Below are 21,297 nucleotides of genomic sequence, written 5' to 3'. Positions count from 1 at the left end.
GTGCATTACTGCACAGCTATTAATCATTAGCTAATTTTTCCTAATATATATCACTTCTGTAACAGAGAAATATTTCAGACCAGTCTGTGGGTGGGAAGGAAAGATTTGTTATTCAGCTAGTCAGCGGCTGCTTTGTCCTCCTTTTTACCTTCCCAGTCCTTCAGTAGGGCATAAATTAGAGGGCAGCGCGGGTGGGAAGTCTACGTGGACTTTGTCACAGTGACAGATCTGGATGTGGTCTCAGAGAAGACAGGCAGTTAGCAGGGATGGCCTAAGGCTTTTGGGAAAGATGAGCATTTTACTGACTGCAATTCAAAGTGTATTGAATTGCAAACGCTGTCCCTGAGCCAGTCTGCTGATAATGCTTGTAGCTCTGGTAGCATCTGCACAGGTGGTCTTGCCCGAGATACTCAGCATACTTGTTTTTCATGCTGATAAGGGAGCAGTGGTTAAAGAAACACTTGTAGCAATGAGTGTGTTCGTTCCTGTCATGCGTGCGTAGGACTCATTTATCAGTTTCATTCCAGCCTCATGCTAGTAGAGGCCTGTCCGATAGCTGTGGCACTTACAAGCCAAAAAAATGCAGTAGGAACCTAGAGGAATGAGAAACGAGTGGCCACACAGCCTGGTACCAGCGTGGTACGTACTCAGCCAGCCACTTACACATCTATTAAAGAGACTACAATGAAATTTTAAAACTCACAAGTTACATATGGAGTCTTGACAATGAAAGTGCCAATCCTCACATGGAGTAACCACAGTCAGGTTGAAATAGTAACTCCAAAACTCCTGACTCACCAGATTTTCTCCCTTCAGCTGCTGGGGTGACCTTTCCCATGGGGAAGGCAGCCAGCTTGCCACAAACTGGGCTGGGGCCAGCTGTAAGTTAAGCAGATTCCACATTGTTGGACTTCTCCGTGTTCATCAGCAGCTGATACAAGACCTCTGGGCTGGCATTCTGACAAGTCCACCGGAATGGGTTCTTTAGGATGATGCACATCCCGTCATGGACCAGAGTCAACTGCAAATGTTGTACCTAAAGGTACAAAACCTTAGTTGTCAAGATACATTTTCAAACTACTTAATTGCATCCTGCTTTGCGCTCGTGGGGTCGGCACCCAAAGATCTGCTGATGCCCCCGGGACTGTGGGGCGATAAAAGCCCTTTTACCTTACACCAGATAGCACAACGAACAGATCTGGAGCAAAAGCTGCTTTTGTTGTTTAGGATCAGGAAGAGGCTAAGTTAGCGTTTTACTCCCCTAACCTGGAAGGGCTTGCATTGCATTACAGAATCATAGAATGGTTTGGGTTGGAAGGGACCTTAAAGATGACCTAGTTCCACCCCCTGCCCTGGGCAGGGACACCTCCCACCAGACCCGGTTGCTCCAAGCCCCGTCCAACCTGGCCTTGAGCACTTCTCACCACCCTCAAAGTAAAGAATTTCTTCCTAACATCTAAATCTATCCTCTTTTAATTTTAAACCACTACCCCTTGTCCTACTGTTACAGGCCCTATTAGAAAGTACATATACCACAGACCAATCCCCGTTAGAGAGAATAAATCTACACCATCATAGTCCCACACTTGGGAAAACTGCAGAGAAATGTGTGAATACAGGAAAGATGCACAGAGCAAAATCACCAAGGAAACACCCGCCCAAGCCTTAGTCTCCAGAACAGCAAGACTGAAACCAGCCAAATACTCACATCCTAAAGATACTTAAACACATCCGAAATCAGATGCCCGAGTATTTTTGAAGCAAGGCCTAGCCAAGCTCCTTACCGAGGGGACAAACCTCTGGGCACAGTCTCATTTCTGATCTTTTGTCTTTGAACACAGGAGCTGCAACCTGGGACAGACAGACACCCTCGGTGCAAGGGGGCTGCCCATCCGCTGGTGCAGGTGGCCTGAGGGTCTCCAAATGATGGGGCACACACGTTCCTGTCAGCTCATTCCTGTTCTGGGCAGCCACAAACAGCTCTTCCTTCTGCACCCAGCTCCTTTACCCCTCCTCTCAGCATCTCTGTGACTGATGGTGGCTGCTCACTGAAGAGCATGGCATCTGGGCAGGAGGCAGCTGACTTCCACCCAGCCCTGCCAGTGCAGCCCATTCCTGACCCACAGCACTGCAGCCACTCCGGCCCGGGGCTGAGCCGGCAGGGACCAGCCCCTGCCGCTGGCTGACATGGCACAAACATCTGTGTAAGGTCTGGGACTGCCACCCAGCTTCTTTTAGGAACTGCTGTAATCAGCACGCAGCTCCCAGAGGTTAGTGGCTAACAAGATAATTTTAGTAGTTTTGAATGGCACTTGAAAAGCCACTACCAGCACTAAACCCGTAAATGGCTCTTTTTACCCAGGATTTCTGATCTCTGAGGCAACTGATGCCTGCTCTTCACAGAACCCTCTGCTGCCCATAGATTTTAGCAGCTGACACAGGCTTCTGTCCCTAACCAGAACAGGAAATGCTTTGCATACAGGTGGGAGCATTAACGCCTGCACTAACTCTCGGGAGGACAGTCATTACAGTAAAAAACCCAATCTAGCCCTTCAGGAACATTTCCTAGCAGCTGTGAGACCACCAAGGCGTTGGCAGAAGTCTCATAAAACCACGTCAGCCGTGACTGAACAGAGCATGGCTGCGCACGCAACGGCGAACCGCGAGCGGGACGGAGCAGGCTGCCTCCCAGGTCTCCCCCCCTCTCCTTTCCAGGCACTCAGCTTCCTCCAGCACCCCGGTCGTCAAGTCAGCAGTCAGGGCAGATGGACCTTCCGTTTTAAGCTCCCTATTTTGCCAAAGCCACAAATCTGGAATCTGCCCGCAGGAAAATTTATTTCTTTCAAGACAAAAAACAACAACCACCACAAAAAAAAAAAGTTACTGCAGGAGAAGCAACCTCTCTGCCCTTCAGTCACCGCCCGAGGAGATGGATGTATTTTATCAGCTTTTCTAGCCTTACGGGTTGCTGTAGCAATAACTTTCCAACTGCATCCCAGCAGAGCACAGATCCTGGCATGGCAGGGAGTGACCTTTCACAGTTTCCCAGTGACGGAGAAAAATCTGAAAGGTAGTGCTCCACTCAGTCCCAGTTATTAAAGTCTTAATCGGGCCTAACTTCTTCAGCGATTCCTGATCCTAAAAAACATCCTGCAATACAAAAGAACAATTTGCGGTGGTTTCTGGTACTGACAGAGAAAGGGAGGTTGGTCCTCCTCTTTCATTGCCTTCCCACCAGGGGAGCCCCGAGTCCTGAAAAGTCCTTTAAAAGTGCTGGAGGAAGAACTGGTGCACACAGAGGTACTACTGGAGAGCAGAGCTTTGAGTGGTGAGACACAGCCTATGTAGCCACACCTGAGGTTAAGGGGAAAAGGGACGCACATCCCGGGTACGAGCTGGAGGGCAGAGCCCTGTGTCCAAGGGGATGCACACTCCCCTGGATTTCAGCTAATTTGGAGGCTGAAATAAATTCTCTGGCTGTGATGAGAACCGAAATGCACCCAGCACCTTTTCAAGGCTTTCAGAAAGTAGGATTTTACCGGACATTCCTAGTTAGTGTCCCCGGTAAGGACAACTCCTCCTTCCAGAGACAATGCTGGCTCTGCAAATCCATTTTCTGCACAGAGTCAGCTGCTGAATGCGCACAGGGTGTCACGGTCAGGCTACCTGCCAGGGCAGCTCCCTCGGAGGCGGCTTGCCCTCTGGGGATAAAGGGGGAAACCAGCAGGCAGCACCTTGCTCTGCCCCCCCTCCCAGCTGCCAGGTCCCGGATCAGGAGAGGCTGACCCAAATGCCCAGACCCTTCCACGGAGACAAAACCAGCCCCTCTGGACGGGAACTGGCTGCTGCTCCTCGGGGCGAGCTGCCGGTTGTTCTCCCTTATCCTGCCAAGGGCTCAGACCAGCATCTTAACTTTGAACGAGCTTGTGCCACCCTGTTACCCACACCCTGCTTTTGTGTAGCAGGTCTTGTTCATCCTCCTCTCTTCTACATCTCCGGAAGAGACGAACCTTTCCTTCTGCCTCGACCAGCACAAACAAGGGCTGTAACATCAGAAGCAGCGCCGGTGCGGAGCCTCCAGCCAGCAGTCTGCAGCCGTGGTAGGCTGTTCCAAGGCAAGTGTCTCCCAGGCAGGTACCCACTGCAGCTTTGCTGTGTTCAGCTCCCTTCCCCGGCAGGTTTCGCTTGCACCTCTAAATGCAAAGCCGTTTTGCATGACAGCTGCCTCTGGGAGCTTTCTAACAAGTTACACACTGGCACTGCACATGCTCCCAGGAAGGACGGTCCCTGCAAGATACCACATGCTGTGTGTGGTACTTTGCATTTGTTTGATTACATTCATTAGTATTCAGATTTGCTTGTAAATATACTGGGCCCATAGTTCTGAAAATGGGTTTTCTCTCATGTGACTCTGAAGATCAGGAGATATAAAACAATAGGTAATTTAGAGAGGCGAGATGTATAGAATCATAGAATCATATAATCATTTAGGTTGGAAAAGACCTTTAAGATTATCATCAAGTCCAGCTGTTAACCCAGGACTGACAAGTCCACTGCTAAACCACGTCCCTGAGCACCACATCTACGTGTGTTTTAAGTGCTTCCAACGACGGTGATTCCACCACCTCCCTGGGCAGCCTGTTCCAGTGCCTGACCACCCTTTCAGTGAAGACATTTTTCCCAATACCCCATCTAAACCTGCTCTGGCACAGCTTGAGGCTGTTTTCTGTTGTCCTGGTACTCGTTAAATGGGAGAAGAGACTGACCCCCACCTGGCTGCACCCTCCTGTCAGGCAGCTGTAGGGAGCGACAGGGTCCCCCCTGGGCGGGGGATATACGCTATTGATACAGCTCCCATCAACAGAACAGCCACTCCTACAGCAATAATCCATAAATCGGCAGTTTCAGGCAGGGTCCGTCACAGCACCTGCATGTTGTCCGACTTACGTGAGCTAAGTGAAGGGAGAGAAGCAACAAAGGGTAGGGGTGGATAAACACGGCCTGCAACTTGGCTGAAACTCTTCCTCCTTCGCTGCATGCAGGACTTCCTCCTTGCCAAGGAAAATAGGAACTGCTTCCAGCATCTGTATCCTGCTGCAAAGAGAAGCCTGGAGAGTGGAGAAAAGGGGGTGAGGAGCATCATTCGCCTCTGCGCAGATCACATTTCATCCTGTCACCACTGTATCATCCTCTGCTCCTGGTGTCAACCCTAGGTATCCGTCCCTCACGACCCCCCTCTCCCCAACAGTAACACAACTGCCCTTAGGGTCGTATTTTAGCATAAAAGCTGGAAGAACCCAGAGGATGCAGGGGACATCTACCCCAGGTGCCCTGCTCCCAGCAGCTACCCGAGGTCTGCAATACCGGCAATAATTTCCTCTCTTTCAGCCAAGGCTGCTCTGCTGCCGAGCTGGGCTAAGCAAGGTGCTGGAAAGGGGGTTCGGGTCCATGGAACTCGTGTTTCCAGTCGCATCAGCAGGACCGCACGTTCCCATGGAGCTAAGGACAAGGTACCCATACTCGCTGCAGGAAGAACTGATGGGTAGCCAGGTTTCGTGCCTACAACCAAGATATTTGATCTACCTCTCACAGCAAAAAGCAGGAATTTAATACATCTTCTGGAGACACGAGGATATTTAATCTGTGGGACCAGAACAAAGGTGAAGGACAGCAATGGGAGATGGGTTCCAGTCCGAGCAGAGACTCTCTTCTCATGAGACTTGTATCTCAGCCTAAGCAAATTGGTATTCCATCTGCTAATGGATTTAAGCATCAGCTGCTGCTTACTTAAAGCAGCAACACATGTTCTTGTGCATAGGAAATGATTAAAGGTTTTACACTTCCATCCTTTGGGCAGGAGGACTCTTGAAGGGGAGACTCCCCAGAGGAATTTCCCAGCTGGGCTGGAGCAGGTGAACTGCAAGAACGACAAGGACAGGCGCCAGAGCCCCGTGCGCTTTGTCCAAAATGGCCAGAAATGGGGAAAGAACTTGCAGAAATGGAGAAAGAATTCGCATATTCACATACAGGAGTTTTACTCGGTGGCACGAAGGAGCACACTCAAGGTAAAGGGGAATTCAGCATCCCCAGCAGGACAGAACACTTGACCATCAGTTGCTTTGGGACAGTCACCAAAAAGCCCAGAATTTCCACAGCTTTAACTGTATTATCTCAGTGTCGCCCTAACTGGCATTTGTGCAATGCTCTGGCTGCCTCGCGTCACTCAGCACGCCCTCCGGCCGTCTCCTTCCCCCAGCCCTGCCTTCCCTCGCCTGTCCCTCTGCCCCTTAGACCCCCCCCCACCCCATCCCTCCCCAAAACCACGACAGCAAACACAACACTGATGTCACTCTGCCTGCTAGGGTCTGCATCCCACCCTCCCCCTCCCCTCCCCGGCTCCTGCCTTGCCTGTTCACACCCAGGCAGCTCCCTGGGCAGCGCTTAGCATCACCCCGGGGAGCGGGCGACTGGTGGGCGAGGAGCGGGCGACTGGTGGGCGAGTGCCGAGAGAGGACGGGCCATGGGTGTGGGAATTTGCAGAGCCACCTCCTTCAGGGACGCTGCCAGCGCTGCCCTCGTGCCCAGAAGCATCAGGCACCCGCTGTTTCGGATTCTGTATGGACATGCAGGGAGGCAGCTCTCGGCATGGAAAACTCACAGCCTAAGCAAGAACAAGGCAGAACATGCAGGGGGACTTGAACACAACAAAGCGTCGGGCCAGGGTGGAGGCACACGGTAACAACTCCAGGTTCGCTGTGTGTATTTTGCAGGCTTCAAAGCAATGGGAAAAAAAAGCATCACATGAAATGAAAATACAAAGACTTTTAGCAAAACATCCCCTCGAGTACAGGTTTCACGCTACGACAGAGGTCTTCTCACTCGTTGAGATACAAGATTTCATACACGTATGAAGAATGAATATATATGGCTTAGAATCCAGCATTTTCTGTGAACTCCTCCTGTGTGCCCATGCCTCAAGCACCGCAGCGCTGGGCTGGTGCATGAGAACTGCAAACCAGGAGCTCCCCGAACACGGAATGTGCTGGTTTGGCATGAGAGGCATAAACACATCACTTAATACGAGGTAATTCTCTCTTTGCCTTCTTAGGATGTTATTATTATCCGAGGAATCCCATGCCTAGAAGCGGCAGAGAGCAATTCTCCGCGTCTCCACAGCTTGTCGCTCTCTCACTCCGCAACGCCAGCGATTTTCCAGGACAGCTTCGGAAAAGGCAGGCGGTGACCGGGGAGGCAGAGCCGCAGCACACAGCTGGACACCCCAGCAAACCCACCCAGCTGCAGGAACACCAGAACGGCATTAATTCTGCTGCTCGGCTCAGCCCTGCACCCCCGGGGGTCACTCTGGGAGCTCCAGGCGCTGAACGGGAGCTACTCCACCCCAAACGTAAGTTACACTCAATCTCCCACCACCCTCTGGAGTTACACAAAACCCAAGCACAACCCAAGGGCAGAAAGAGCAGAATTTTCAATCAGCATAGGTTTACTGAGTCCAAATTGTTTAAAGTTAAAGTTTATTTGTATTCTTTGTAGGAATATCAATAAAAGACCTCAAATGTATCTATATCTGTACATATTACAAGAACCTTCAAAAATTATTCACAGAACAAAAATAAATCTTCTTTAGAACAAACCCAGGCAATGAAATGCAGAAATGGATCTCAGAGACCAAACAGTCCAGTGCTACTAGCATAAAAATACGGCTTGAAAAACAAGTTTATTACTTTTTAAGATGTACTTTGTTGAAATAAAAAATAAATTATTTAGAGCTATCATTGTAAAACAGTTCTGTGTAGTAACACTCTTATTAAGGCTCTTGAGACAGAAAATCTATTTTTACAGGTAGGATTCCTGGCAGGCATGATCTGTAACGACATGCTTGCTCTCACGGGAGTTAACTTACTGTGGAGAAGGAAATACCTAAAAGCATCAGCCTAAACTTAACTCTTTTTGCTTTGTCAGACTCAGCCAGATACCTGTGCCTGACCAGGCTCCTCACGGATGGCAACACAGCTAACGGTTCAACCCGGACAGGGATTATTTGCCAGGAACGACACAGACATTTTTGCAGAACAGACAGAACTCATACACACACGGTGACCTTCGCAGATAATTACTGCTGACACATTGCACGGGCACTGCTGTAAAACCGATGGACTTCAATCATCGATGTTCAGATGAAGTTAAAAGCTGGTGGGTTTAAGCAAGCATTAAATCATTAAATCAATATAGCATATTAGAAAAAAAAAAAAAAAAGCCTAAGCCAACCCAAAGCAATTTCAAGAACATAAAATAAGACCCATTTTTTGGATGACTTATTAAATGGATACAGAATTTATTACTGGATACACCTCAGATTCTCTAACTAGAAAATACCCACATCCCTTCCCGCGCGCCTCGGGATCGCCTGCCTGCGTTACGCCACCGGAGAGGAATGTCGCAAACCGTGCAGCCGTACAAATCTGTGCTTTTATGTGTAGCTGCCCACTTTTAATGCACCAGAGGAGTAACTGTTGGTACTTCCTGGATGTGAAATCTATTTCCCTTAAAGAAAAGGTCCGAATTCCCGGAGTTGCAAAGGATGGGCAGTGACGGGATGCTACTGCTCCCTCGCCGTGCTCCCTCACTTCTCCGCCAGTGCCCAGCCCACGCCGTCCGGGCCACCCCTGCTGCACACATGCTGCAGGTGCCACACGCAACGTGGCAGGTGGCCACGGCACCACAGAAGGCCCCTCCATCTCCCACCCTGCCATGCTGGCTCTGAGCTTCTAGTGACAACTCGGGAGCCCAGCTGGCTTTGGGGGCTGGGAAAAACCATCCCAGTAATTGACTAACGTGGCCAGCAAGGACCGAGACGCCAAGATGGGCAACTTTTCTGTTTCAGCCTTAGGAATACACGAGAATTACTGCTACAGGCTATGAATTTTTTCCTGCACTACTTCAGCTGTTTCCAAATGAGAGCAGCAGCTCCTTACAACAGCATCAGACACAGCCCAATGCACGTGCTGGAAGTATGAACCAAACCCAAAAGTCTCTGATGCTCATCGTCAGACTCCTGCTAGTTGCTACTACTCTCACTGCTGCAGGGACCACGGGCTACTAGTCTGAAACCAAATGCTCTCAGGCCCCGTAGGGCCCTTGCTCCTGAACAGACAGGCCTTTTGGCTGCCACGTGGTTTAGTGCCACTTGGATTTTGTCAGACTGGATGAAACAGAAACTGGCATTTTCACATATTGTCGGCTTGAGGCAGCTTAAAATTTCTCTAGAAAACCGCTTGGTAACAAACCAGGAAAGACAGCTGCCAGCAGAACTCAGGAGCACAACATCTTGTGCTGCAGCTAATCAGTTTTGGTCTTGCAGCACTGCGAGCCTGCAACCTTCACCCCCTCTCGGGTCGACAGGCAGCTTCTCCTCTACGGCGGGAGTTAAGAGAGGAGCACACACTGTACTTTAGAGTAGAAACTGAAATAGGAAAGAAATAACCAGCCTAGCAACAAGCTATGAGGACGACACTGATGGCTCAGGCTGTTTTAGACTAGCAGCTTTTCCCTACAAGCATTCTACAAGCTTAAGAAATACAGAGGAGAAGGTGTATTTTAGAAAGATACGTTACTGAAGACCTCGCCAAAACATACTGATCTTGGAGCAGGTATTATTTCCCCTCTAAAAATCAGGGCTGAAATGTTGCCCCTGCTGCATTTCTCTGCAGAAACCAAAATGGATGCTTTGGAGTCTTCAGCATCAAACCGCACAGCTCAGGCAGTGGCCTCTGATGGATTACCAGACAGCTGGGGAGCTCCGGTGAAATGCACTTCCCCAATTAATGTTAGACCAACGCCACCAGAATGATGTATCTGCTTCTGCTGTGTCCTAGTCGATGCACTCCTACAGCCGCTCGCTCTTAGGTCCCCGTCACAGAACACCCGTCCTCTTTGCACCGCGTATGAAGTGAGCAATGCACCTACCCATCTGAAAAGGCTACTGCTGGGGAACAGATTTCGCACAATGAAGCTGTCTAATTAATGTACACAGCGATGGGGAGATGCAGATCACACCAAAGTACTCAACAAAAAGGGTTTGCAAAGGTTTCTTGTAAAAGAGAGCTACTCACAAGACAGATCAATACAAACTCGATAGACTGCCGACAGCTGTGATGCATGAAGGGAGAAGGAAAGGAGGAGGAACTCAAAGGCACAGTTTGAGGAAGAACGTATCGGAAGCCAGCAATGACCCAGAGCTGGAAGACGGTTTGGGAAGTATGGAAAAGTGATCACTACTCGGGACACGCAGAGCACAGCCCCAGGTGCGCCAGGCAGCGCTGCCGCGGCTGTGACACACCGGGAACAAGCCAGGGATGCTCCTGGCCCGCGGTACCAAGGCGCATTCGAGCGGCCGGAGCAGCTCTCACCTGACAGGCTAAGCAAAAACCGCAAACCCCAGCTTGCTGCAGCCAGGTCTTCTCCAGAAAGCCTTCCTGGGAGAGACGCATCCACGTTTCTCTTGTACATCCTACAGTGCAGGAGATGCAGTTTCTGTATTGATGCACCGTTAGTGACGTAACACACTCCTGTGATGGTGTTTAACTGGAGTATCGTGACACAAGAGTCGGGCTGAACAGTGACATACCGCGACAGTTTCATGGAGGCGAGAGAAATGCATCGCCGCAGACCAAACCAACCTGACCACAGATGCTGAGCTGGGTCCTGGGCACTGCCGATCCTTCCTGGTCAAGGCAACACGGGTCACTTTCAGGAGGTCAAGAAATTGGTTTAGGAACGGTCACCTTTGTAACGTAGGGCAATTTTAGAGATTCAGAAGCCAAGGCCAGCAAGGCCGACCAGCTCCCCCACTCTGACCTTCCCGTACCGCAGGCTGTAGGGGTTCAGCCAGGTGCCCCCCAGCCACCTCATTAACTCGCGGCCTGACTGTGCCAAACACCCCCCGTGCCCAGGCACCTGCTCAAGGTCTTGTCTCGCTCTGCAGCCCTGCAGCCAACTCTTCCAAGCTCTCATTTCCATAACATGTTTGAATGGTTCATCACGCTCGCTATTATACTTCTACAATTCTGAAGTTCAAGTGCTGTCACAATAATTTCATTCACTTTGTGAGTTTGGGGGTTAGAAACGTACACCAAAAGGTGAAAGTGAAGATTCACGCACTACTACTTGCTTCCAGAATCTAGGGCTTTAAAAAAAACCAAACAAACTAAATATTGTAGCATTTGATGAAATCATGAGAATGGACGATACTGTGCCATTTACTGTTAATCTTTTACAGTTTGAGAACGTCATTATCTTCCACGAGAAGGTCACTTTGTCATTATATATGCATTCACATACAGCCTGTAAGTATGCTTCTATGAAATGCAACTGGAAGTAATTGGAGATGAAAGCTTAGTCAAAACTCCTTAAGAAAAAACTGGTGCGTACAGAACTTCAAAATAACTCCTTTAAAGTATCCAGAAAAAGGAAAAAAAAATAGTGGAAATGGAAGAACTTTTAACACAAACGTGCAAAAAGCATCTTTCATTGGAAGTAGACTGGCTAAGATAGCAGCTGAAACAATGAAATTGAACAAGAGTTAAAAGACAGAAATCCGCTCGGAAAAAGGAGATTTTGCATACTTTGCTGGGCGTGGGCGCCTTGGGCCAGCCCCTTCCTCAGAGCATTAACCTGGCTGTTCCTGATGGAGCGCAGGGAACGAATTCAAGGCGCCACCGAAGAGGGGCATAGAGTGGGGGCTAGATAGAAATTTTTAAAAAAAGTATTTACAGGTCTGTAAATTCTCAAAACAGAAAATATAAAACTGCATTAGAACTGGGGTAAAAAAGAAAGAATCCTACCTCAAAAAACTGCAGATTCCCTGTTTGATGGGAAGCCTGACTGTGTGCAAATGCAAGGAAACACGCTTGCTGCTCCAAGTTTTCACCTTGTTCAAAGAGACTGGCAATTTTTTTTGCCAGAGCCCTACTGAAAGTAGGTACAGGATCCAGCAAGAGCCCATTTTCTTGCTAAAAATGTTTGCTATCGAGTTTGCATTCAATTAAAGAACAGCTGGAGAAGAGGGGAATAACACCAGCAGATGAGTTTTGTTACAGAATTCATTTCACCGCTATTTCACTCCACTCATGTACTTGTATCAGCCAGCCTGATACATACAGCCGCTGCCTAATGTAACCCACTGCTGCTCGCGCGCTCTCGCACCCACAACACGCATGCACTCACACCCCCCTCCCTCTTCCTCCTCCAAGGACTGCAGTGCTTTCAACAAGAGAAAAAAAAATAATAATAATAAAAATAGCAATAATTAAAAAAATCTACAGTATTCACTTCCTTTTGGTATATTACATCGGCATTTTCTGTACATGACCCAAGAGCTCCCTCTATTTACACAGTGATATGGAAGGACTTGCGGTCGGGAGCCCAGTTCTCCTGGCCTTGAGTGGGGAATCAAAGCCCACCTTTCAGAGTTCTTCTTGCTCTTTTTTTTTTTTTTTTTTTTTTTTTTTTTTTGATTTTGTTAGCAGCATTATGTAAACCCGTAAGGGGAAGGGGGGGCTACGTTGAAGGTTTCTTGAGTCTACTCCCTCTTGCCCTTCTGGGGAGATGGCCGGCAGCATCTGCCCAGTTAGCAGCTGCTGTTTTTGAATTCACCATTCTCCGTGATGGAAAGCTTGGTGGGATTGGTGGGGGAGATGCCATTGCGGACTTGCATGCTGTAGCGCTCCTTCACCTGCGTCAGGGCACTCATCAGCCGCGTGTTGGCAGAGTCCAGGGACACGATCCGCTTCTCCTGCAACAGACACCCCACAAAGTCAGAGCTCCCTCGCCAGCGAAACGCCTTTGCCCCACAAGCCTGCTCCACGGGGAACTTCCAGGGCCCGGGGCTGTGACAGTGTCTTCAGGTGATTTCTAGGCAGAGGCAGCTTGGCTAACATTCTCCGCTAAGATGGGATGTCTGCCTCTTTCTGTTTTCTTGGGGTGACGCGGCCCCCGCGTGCCACGGGCTTTCCCCCGGCTGGCCTGGCCCTCCCGGCCTTTTGGCGTGACGGGAGGTGACGGCGAGTCACAGTTACATCGCTGAATTGATCCGGTCACAGTGGCTTTGTCCAGGCAGCCTCCAGCCGAGGCAGATGGACATGCGCTATTCAGCCAGCGGAGGGGAGGGGAAGGGCGTTGGTGTTAATAACAACGATAGCCAATTTAATTTTTTTTTTAATCTATGTTAGAAAAACAGAAACAGGCAGCAGAAAACAAAAGTGGTGGAGGTTTCATCTGGCAGAGAAAAGTGCAAGTGGTATCTAACGGCCACTGTCTCTGTACTTTGGATGGAGTGTGCTCAGAATAAACTCATGGTATGCTTGAAATAAATAAATAATAATAAAAAAAAGCAGATAATGGCAGCCTGCAGTCACCAGCAGGAGTGAGGGTGCAACAGCAACATAGAGAAGAAGCAGCCAAAAGCTAAAACTAAGGGGTTATTTGAGGTGAAGGGGAAGAGGGCGGTGTGGGTGGAGGGGAGATGCCATCGACAGAACACAAGAACAAACACTGAACACACTGCTCCTAGACCCATTCCAGCTCAGAGGGCTCCCGGGCTCCGCCGAATCCAGGGCTCCCACACGCCCGTTTTGATTCTTCTTGCTCACAAAGTGCTAGCCTCTACTTTTAGCTGAAAGCTAAAGGAGGTGTACTAAATTTATAAAAAATAAAAAAAAGCCATCAACAAAACCCAGCCTGCTAACAGCTAGATTATCTGCAGTGGGGTAAAGCACTAGGGGGTGGGTCGAGCCCAAGAGTTGGTGACATGATCAGAAATGACAATTTTCATCTTCCCTCAAAAAAAAAAAAAAGAATAGATGCAGCCAAACAAAGAAGCAATAGAGATGGCAAAGGGTAAATACGCTCTCCATGCTACCGGCTGATTGGCTTTTTTTCTTTCAGAAGGAAAAACGTCTGATTTCTTTGAATGAAAAAAAGCTGCGTGCAGGAATTTTACTCCCAGTCCAGCCCACTGAGAAACAAAATGGAAGGAAAAACGATGCACAGGAGGCACAGACATGAAGGGATAGTTCAGACATACTGCTCAGGAGACCTAAGTGCTGCAACAGCCCCTTGAGATTTTGATCCCAGTATCAGCTGCGTGGTACATCAGTAATCGAGTCATGTTTGCTTTTCTCAGCGGGCTTCCCCCCGGGGGTAAGCGTCAGGGTGCAAAAACAAAGCAGAATTTAAGTACTGCTTGTATTACAGCCCTGAAGAGACCCAGCTCTGTAGAGCAGAGCAAATGGGGGAGGAGGCACTAGACACCAACAGCCAGGCAGGCTACAGCCTGCCCCAGCACGTGCCCTGACCCAGCCGATGCGAGCAAAGAGAACAGACCACGGAGCAGGAAAAGGCCGTAGCATTCCCTCCCATGCAGAGATAAATCCTGCAAAACACAGCTCCCTGAGCAGAACCGTGCTCTTCAGCAACTTAAAGCTCCTCCTCGTCGGACTACATTTCAGTGGAACATAAAATTTCAAATTAAAATTTATTTCCAAAGAATATAGCTTTCCAAAGATTTAAAAATTAAAGGCTGGTTATTTTCTGGCACTGATACGTGCTCACTGTGCCACTGTACAAAACAGCTGGAAATCTACACTCGGAAAAATCAATCTTAAAAGCGTGAGCTTGGTGAGTAGAGGCACCGTCTGGCTCAAAGGAAAATACAACCTAGCGGAGATGTCCGTAACGCACAGGAATTGGGCACACGGAGCGGGAGGAGCTGGAATGGGTAGGAGGTCAGTGCGCTGGGCCAGGACTGGGTACTGCTCAGCTAGAGAACTGATCGGGTTTACTTGCCTGTTGGAATTATCTCATCCCCATTTATGACCTGTAATTTAACACAGCGGAGATGTCACTTGCAATAGCAACTGGGCTAGTAACTCTTTGCAGCTCCGCTGCTCCAAGGAGAGCGTAGGCAGACCTAGCCCCTGCTCCCAGCGCCGGCCTAGGGGTGCCCAGCACGCACCAGGCGCTGCACGCAGACGGAGAACAAGGCTGGCCTCGTGTGTCGGCGCGGTAGCGGGTGCTGCACCCGACCACGACACGAGAGCAAATCCCGAAAAGCATCTTGTGTCCATCGATGTGACTGAGCACAAGAAGCCTGGGCTACCGCTGCTTCCTAGCAGCCACTGAACTCTTCGGGCAGGTGTGATAAGCCAGGTTCCAACTCCACTCCTGAAGCCTGACGTACAAAAGGCCCTCTCTTTTCTAGCTGCTGCCACATCCCCCTGCCAAACAAATCACAGACTAAGGAAAACCGTCCAAGCAAACTTAGATTGCTACAGACCCCAGCAGACGCTTGGGCTCCTCTGGTGCGTCTGCTCTGAATCCTTCAGCATTTTCCCCTTCCGCTCAGGTGCCCATGGAAGGGCGATGGCAGCTAAGCTTCCCCCATGAACTGCTTGACCTTGAAGCAGTTGAGGTTTGCCGATAACCTTACCTGCCCTAGCGGCTAACAGCACGTTGGAAGAAAAAATGTCAGATTAAAAGAGGAATTGTTAACGCCACTGTTTTTTCAACAGTTTCCACTGCAGGGGATAAAGGATGCACCATTTGATCAAGTGTGATCAAGGAGCACACCCTCCTGGCCCTGAGGGTCTGACAAGCCAGCAGCAGTCTCCTCTGCCAGCTGGTGACACTGGGGGATCAAGCTGGTCCCTAACCTCACACCGAGCCTGAGCGCCTGCTGGCACAGGCAGCTAAAGGAAGGGCAAGGTGCTTACTGACACTCTCTCAAATCCTCCCTTCCAAAAATCACCTTTTGTGAGTTTGCTCAGTGCCCCTTTCACCTTCTTGAGGCAGCTGCAAAAGGCATCACCCACCTTCAAACACCAGGCTGCTGTCTGGATGAGCTGCCATTCCATCAGCAAGGTGCCCTGACTCTGCCCATCTCCAAAAAAACCAGCCCAGCATGTCCAACTTCTACTTCTACAGCTTACACTTATCATGCTCCTTGATCACCTTGGAGGCTGCTGTACTGTTCCCCTCCACCAAGAAAAGTAAAAAATACAGTACCTGGCTACGTTCCTGTTGACCCCCTGGGACTGGGCTCTCCCACTCGGCATTCCGAGTGCAAGCCCTCACAGCCAGGATTTCACCTTGAGCTGCACCTAGGAAGGTTGGCTACACTGGAGCCTCCATGCAGAGCATCTTGCACAAGAACTAGGAATTACACATGGTGTAATGCCAGTAGGCTTTCCTTTTTATCCTGCAAGGCTAGGTAACAGAAGTGCCATGTAATTGTACACAAGTGATTTATTCAGATTAGATGGCACCGATCCAAAAATCCAGCTTTCATGAACAGTCTTTCTAAAGAACTGTGGGAAAATGGGCAGAGGCAGCAGGAAAACCAGAACTTTTCAAAGTATCAAAAAAGGAATCTGCTATAAATATCCTCCTGGTGTTACCAGGCTTTTTAAAACACAGCTTTTTTCTGTATTTTTTATTTTTCCCTACAGTTCCATGTGAGCTCAAATGTTTCTATTATTGCTGGCCATTCAACAGGAAAAAATAAGAGTGGCTGAAGGATGCCCTTTTGTGCTCACTGACACCTCTACTCCAATCCACCATCTTTAACAATGTTCAGCTGAGGCTCCCCATCCTGCCACGCTGTGGAGGGAGACAACTTTCTGAAATAACCTGGGTTATTCCTGAAACAGGTCACCTTCTTAAGGTGATCCTTCAAGGAAAGTTTACAGTTGGAACTACTGAAAAGCCCAGAAGCAGGGAAGACGCCCTCCAAACGCAAATATCACAAACATAACATGGCAGGCAGATCTCAAACCAGCCTCGGGTTCTCTCGACCAAGCTTTGCTCTCTGGGATCAGCACAGACACAGAAGAAAAGCTGGAATGATCCCACACGATACACCCGCATGCATTGCCCGCTGGGTCCCGCTTTCCACAGCTAACTGGTGTCGGCTGCGGCAAGCACTGCAGGGTTGTGGCAGCGCAGGCATTTCTGTCCTGAGGGGGACGGTCAGATGGGGTGAAATGCCACACAGGACATTATACAGGGCAATGCTCCATCGCAAGCATTCTCTTTTCTGGACTCGAACGTTCAAAGCCATGCTCTTAGCTTGCACAGCTGAGATGCATGCACATGGCAATTTATGCTGGGACGAGGCAGAGCTTTTCCAGAGTTCCCAGCCCCACGCTTGGAACAATGGCTACACAATGCACCGCTCTTCCTTCACCCCCTTGGGATCTCACAAAACAGAAAAGGTTTTAGAGAAGCCATCAGTCCTGTGATTTGTTGTCAGGCTGTCTCAAAACCCAGTGTCAGACAGTGCAGCCTTTATGAATTCAAAACCCCAATTCTCTCCTCGGAGGCAGTAAGTCACATGTGCAACACCATGGGCCAACACCGGCTTGGGAGTTAGATACAACGTTGGGGGCGGGGGGGGCGGGGGGAGGACAGGGGAGAAGAATGGGGTCCACGCACAGAACACTTGGCTCTTGGAGATCCTGAGCTCCTTACCTGCGCATCAATAATTTTCTGCTTTGCATCGATGACAGCTTGCATCTCTGCATGATCCTTCTTCAGCTCCTCTTCAACTGCCATGAGTCTGGTAAGCAAAGAGGTACAAATTAGGACAGCTGAACACTGTTCCAGAGCGTTTCAGGTACTCTGGCCTGTTGGTTTGACCTCTCTGCTTGTCCTGGCTCTGCAAGAGAAGAATTCTGCCGCACTCAGAAAAGCTTCTCTATCCATCTGACACTCCCAATTGCCTAACTTTGTCATTCTCAAAACAGACACTGCCAAAAATGCAACCGCTCTGAAAAACTATTGCCCCGAGTACAGACTGCAAACAAAGTAAGTAAAAAGACCCGTTGTAAGTCCAACAGAGACCAGGGTTAAAAATTCCTAAATCTTTTTCTTTGCTCTCCTGGCAATCTAAGGCAAGTTTCCACACCTGCATCCCCCTGTCTTCACCTCTAAGGCAGGACGGTATCAGTCCAGAGACGTCAGGAAGGTCACGCAACCACCTTCCTCAGCATCAAGGCAAACGCGCGACACAGGGGAGCTGCCCATGCTGCGCAGTCCCGAACTTCCCAAAGCCTCACCTGCTGATGATGCTTTTCATCTGGCTGTCCTTCTCCTCCTGTTGCCTGCGCAGCCTCTCCTCGCTGTCTTCCAGCCGAGACTTGTACTCCATCAGCAGCTTCTGCATTTGCTGCTCTTGCACCAGGAGCCGCCGCTCGTACTCCTCCAGCCGGCGGCTCGACACCTTCAGGCGCTCCTTCAGCTTCGCGATCTCTTGTTCATACTGCAGGTGGAAGGGGAAGAATCAGATGCAAAGGAAAGAGTCCGGATCCTTATAATCTGCTGCTGCTGTTCAGAGGAGGACACTGGTTTTTTTAATGAAAAATAAATTGATGGAAGTAAAGGGAATGCCAAGCAAACAACCGTGGGCAGCCACGGACACGGAGCACGCAGCTCCCACGGACGTTACGGTTTTCCCACCGTGCAGGGGGCCGCTCTGTAGCACAGGTGAAGCAGCCAGAGGGCTCCCACACTGCTCCTCAGCCCTGACCAGTAACATCCCCAGTTAGTCCAGACTCAAGCAGTTCCCAGACAGAAGCTGCCAATGCTGCTCAACTGTAAATATGTCCTGGGCAACCAGACTTCCAAAATGGACCAGTATGGCACCCAAACAACTCACTCTTCAGTACCTAATGAAGGTGAAACCACGTGTGAAGACAGAGCAAATCATTCACTGCAGAACAGAGCCTGGCAGTTTACTTGGCTGAGGCTTTGTTCTACTTATGGTCTCTGTGGACAGTCACTTCTGCAGCAGTGCAATGAATCTCAACATATTCCACTTTGGTTTGGGTTCATTTGCTTTTCCTAACAATGCTGCGTTCCTGCTGCTTGTCCGCCAGATGTGCTCCTCACTCTCTGCCTTCTCAAAATACCAAACCTCTTACTAAACTTCGTCACCATAGCAGCATATAGATGTAACTGTGTTCGGGAAAATGGTATCTACTCCTGAAAGAAAATATGCTTTAAAAAGAGGGATCATGGACGTTTCTGTGTAGCCCAGAAATACTGTCTTACCTCGATGACAGGGATTTGCTGCAGGGGAAGCCCAAGACAAAACCTGAATGCAGCTACTGACAAAGACTGGATTGCATCTACAACGCCTTGTACAATCACTGAGCATATCCTAAGCTAGACTCAGTTAGGTTAACAATTGTGTGTGTTTGGTTGTTTTTTTTTTTTAAATGGACTTTAATGATCATAAAATGTTTTGCAAACATAGGAGAAAGGCAGTATGCTGTAGCTATAGTATTGTCATAAAAAAATAATGATCTGAGCAGGATCTAATACACTTAGGCAGTGTGACTCACGATGCACCTAAGTGCCAAATACCAGCCTGTCATGTACAAACTCTCAGCTGTGTCACTCTGCACCCATTTGACAGGTTACAGCCTGTACGTGGGTTAATCTACAGTATGGGATGCTGTACTACAGGTATGTGTGTCAGCAGGTACAGCAGGAAGTTACGCCAGTACAACCCGTGTTGGAAAGCATGGCTGTTGCAGCAGCTGTTCTGAACTCAGCTATAGGGTGGACAGGACCAGCCCTCGAGATGGCTGCATACAGAATAAAATCTACCTTCTCAGCATGCTTGACTTCATCTGGATTCTGCTCTGCGTCCTCCTCTACTTCTTCGTACTGTCCATTATTGAGAACCCACGCAGCTGTCCTTTCCACCGGTGACATGGTGGCAGAGTCCACAGGTGACTGAACCTGCAGCAGAGATACCCATAAGCTTTTTTCACAGAAACTACACATAAATCAGCTCTAAGATCCAGTATATTTGGAAGAGAAAAACGACTGTTAATCCGTCCATCTCAAAGGATCCCCCAACCCTCTCCTGCAGAGATGCTTCATCCTCCCTCGACTTGGGACCTGCAGTCCCTCTAAAACCCACACGCTGGAGAAATGTTTCTTCCTTTCTAAATGAGCTTCTCTTTGGGAAAAATCCTTGTTTCCAAACCCTGTTCACATCCACCTTTCCCCTTTGCCAGACTTTACGTAAGGCTTTCTCAACCTGTGATTTCTCTCCCAAAGCAATCAGAGCGGCCGAGCTTCGCCCGCAGCCCGTTCAGGTACAACAGATGGGCTTCTCCGGAGCGCTGCGGAGCTCAGCGTGGGAGCAGCCGCCCCAGCCAGGCTGCAGGCAGGCTTTGCAACGCAGTGGGGGGCTGCAAGGCTTGCACGTGAGGCAGCACGGCAGTGCTTAAAAGAGGCAAAGAGGTGTAACACCAGCATTGGAGCACCGGTGAGTTTTTTACGTTTTTATATTTAGCTGGTCTGTTGTAGCACACACACCCAGGCAAGGCTGCGAAAGGCAGCCAGGGCCAGCAGTGCTTCCTAGGAGATCCATAAAGCATCACGGGAGGCTCTCTATCCTCTAAGGGAATCCAAAAAGCCAAGGACGGAGACAAGAAACCCTCCGCCTGGCTGGGGAAAATATGGCTTGCTACAAATTCCAAGCGATTTTCATGGACAAAGACAAGTTTATAAGCACAGGAATTAGCATAATTACCGCTGAAAGAGCGACACTGTCTGAACTTTTTGAGAGACGCGAAAGATCAGCTTCCCCCTCAGTCCCAGCTGTGGCTTTTTTTTGTGCTGGAGCAGCTCTCCAGCTCCCTGCCTCGCTCCAGTACTGTACCGAGTGACACGGGCTCCCTGGGCAGGGCAGTTCTGAAGTCTGTTTCGGCGAGGAGCTCCTTGTGGGGCAGTACCAGCTTCGTTTACACCAGTCAGGCGAGGGATGGCATCGGCCTCCGCTTCGGTTTCTCTTGCTGGCGAGGCCAGAGGACCTGCCCGCAACGGCGCGGCTGCCCCGCGCAGGGGTGCCGACTCCAGCACGGGAACAGGCCTCAGCAAGGACGGGTGTAAAGGCAAAGGTGTAGGAATCAGGCAAAAATCCCTGGATTTCGGCAGATGCCTTTTTACTAGAAGGAAGTCTTCACAGCAGAAAGGCTAACAGCCCCTCTCCAGTGCAGCGTGACAGCCCGACAAAGTTCCTTCCTTAGGTTGTTTGGGGTTTTTTTGATGTTATTTGCTGTCAGGCAGCCACAGCAAGGGAAACTGCGGAGGGTGTGTGGCTCTGCCACCAGCAGGCTCTTCTCGGAGGTAAATGCTTTGGCTCTAGGAAATGCCAACAGCTATGGATGAACGGTGTCACCGCTCGCTGGAGTTATGGAGGGCTAA

General features: G+C 49.6%; 1 protein-coding gene and 1 long non-coding RNA gene across 11 annotated transcripts in view; one reads left to right on the top strand and one right to left on the bottom strand.

Moving 5' to 3' along the window:
• Positions 1-6,759: 6,759 nt before the first annotated feature.
• LOC121095570 lies at positions 6,760-8,326 on the top strand. The gene is made up of 2 exons (XR_005830150.1): positions 6,760-7,405; positions 7,981-8,326. It is a non-coding gene; the product is annotated as an uncharacterized LOC121095570 (long non-coding RNA).
• The window catches only part of RASAL2 (RAS protein activator like 2), a 187,249-nt gene continuing 173,467 nt past the window's right edge, over positions 7,516-21,297 (bottom strand). For 7 of the 10 annotated variants that reach the window (XM_040610596.1, XM_040610599.1, XM_040610595.1 and 4 more), the window contains 5 exons: positions 19,687-19,821; positions 18,132-18,334; positions 17,545-17,632; positions 14,863-14,893; positions 7,516-12,811 (listed from right to left, as the gene is read on the bottom strand). In XM_040610596.1, coding sequence (XP_040466530.1) covers positions 12,669-12,811; positions 14,863-14,893; positions 17,545-17,632; positions 18,132-18,334; positions 19,687-19,821 — 600 coding nt within the window. In that variant the 3' untranslated portion in view covers positions 7,516-12,668. The remainder of the gene's footprint in view (positions 12,812-14,862; positions 14,894-17,544; positions 17,633-18,131; positions 18,335-19,686; positions 19,822-21,297) is intronic. The other 3 variants (XM_040610597.1, XM_040610598.1, XM_040610592.1) reach the window with 1 other exon arrangement.

The sequence above is a fragment of the Falco naumanni genome, chromosome 11 (genome assembly GCF_017639655.2).
Source record: "Falco naumanni isolate bFalNau1 chromosome 11, bFalNau1.pat, whole genome shotgun sequence".
In the NCBI taxonomy this organism is placed as follows: domain Eukaryota; kingdom Metazoa; phylum Chordata; class Aves; order Falconiformes; family Falconidae; genus Falco; species Falco naumanni.
The sequence above is the reverse complement of the archived record's forward strand: the minus strand, read 5'-3'. Positions and strand labels throughout refer to the sequence as shown.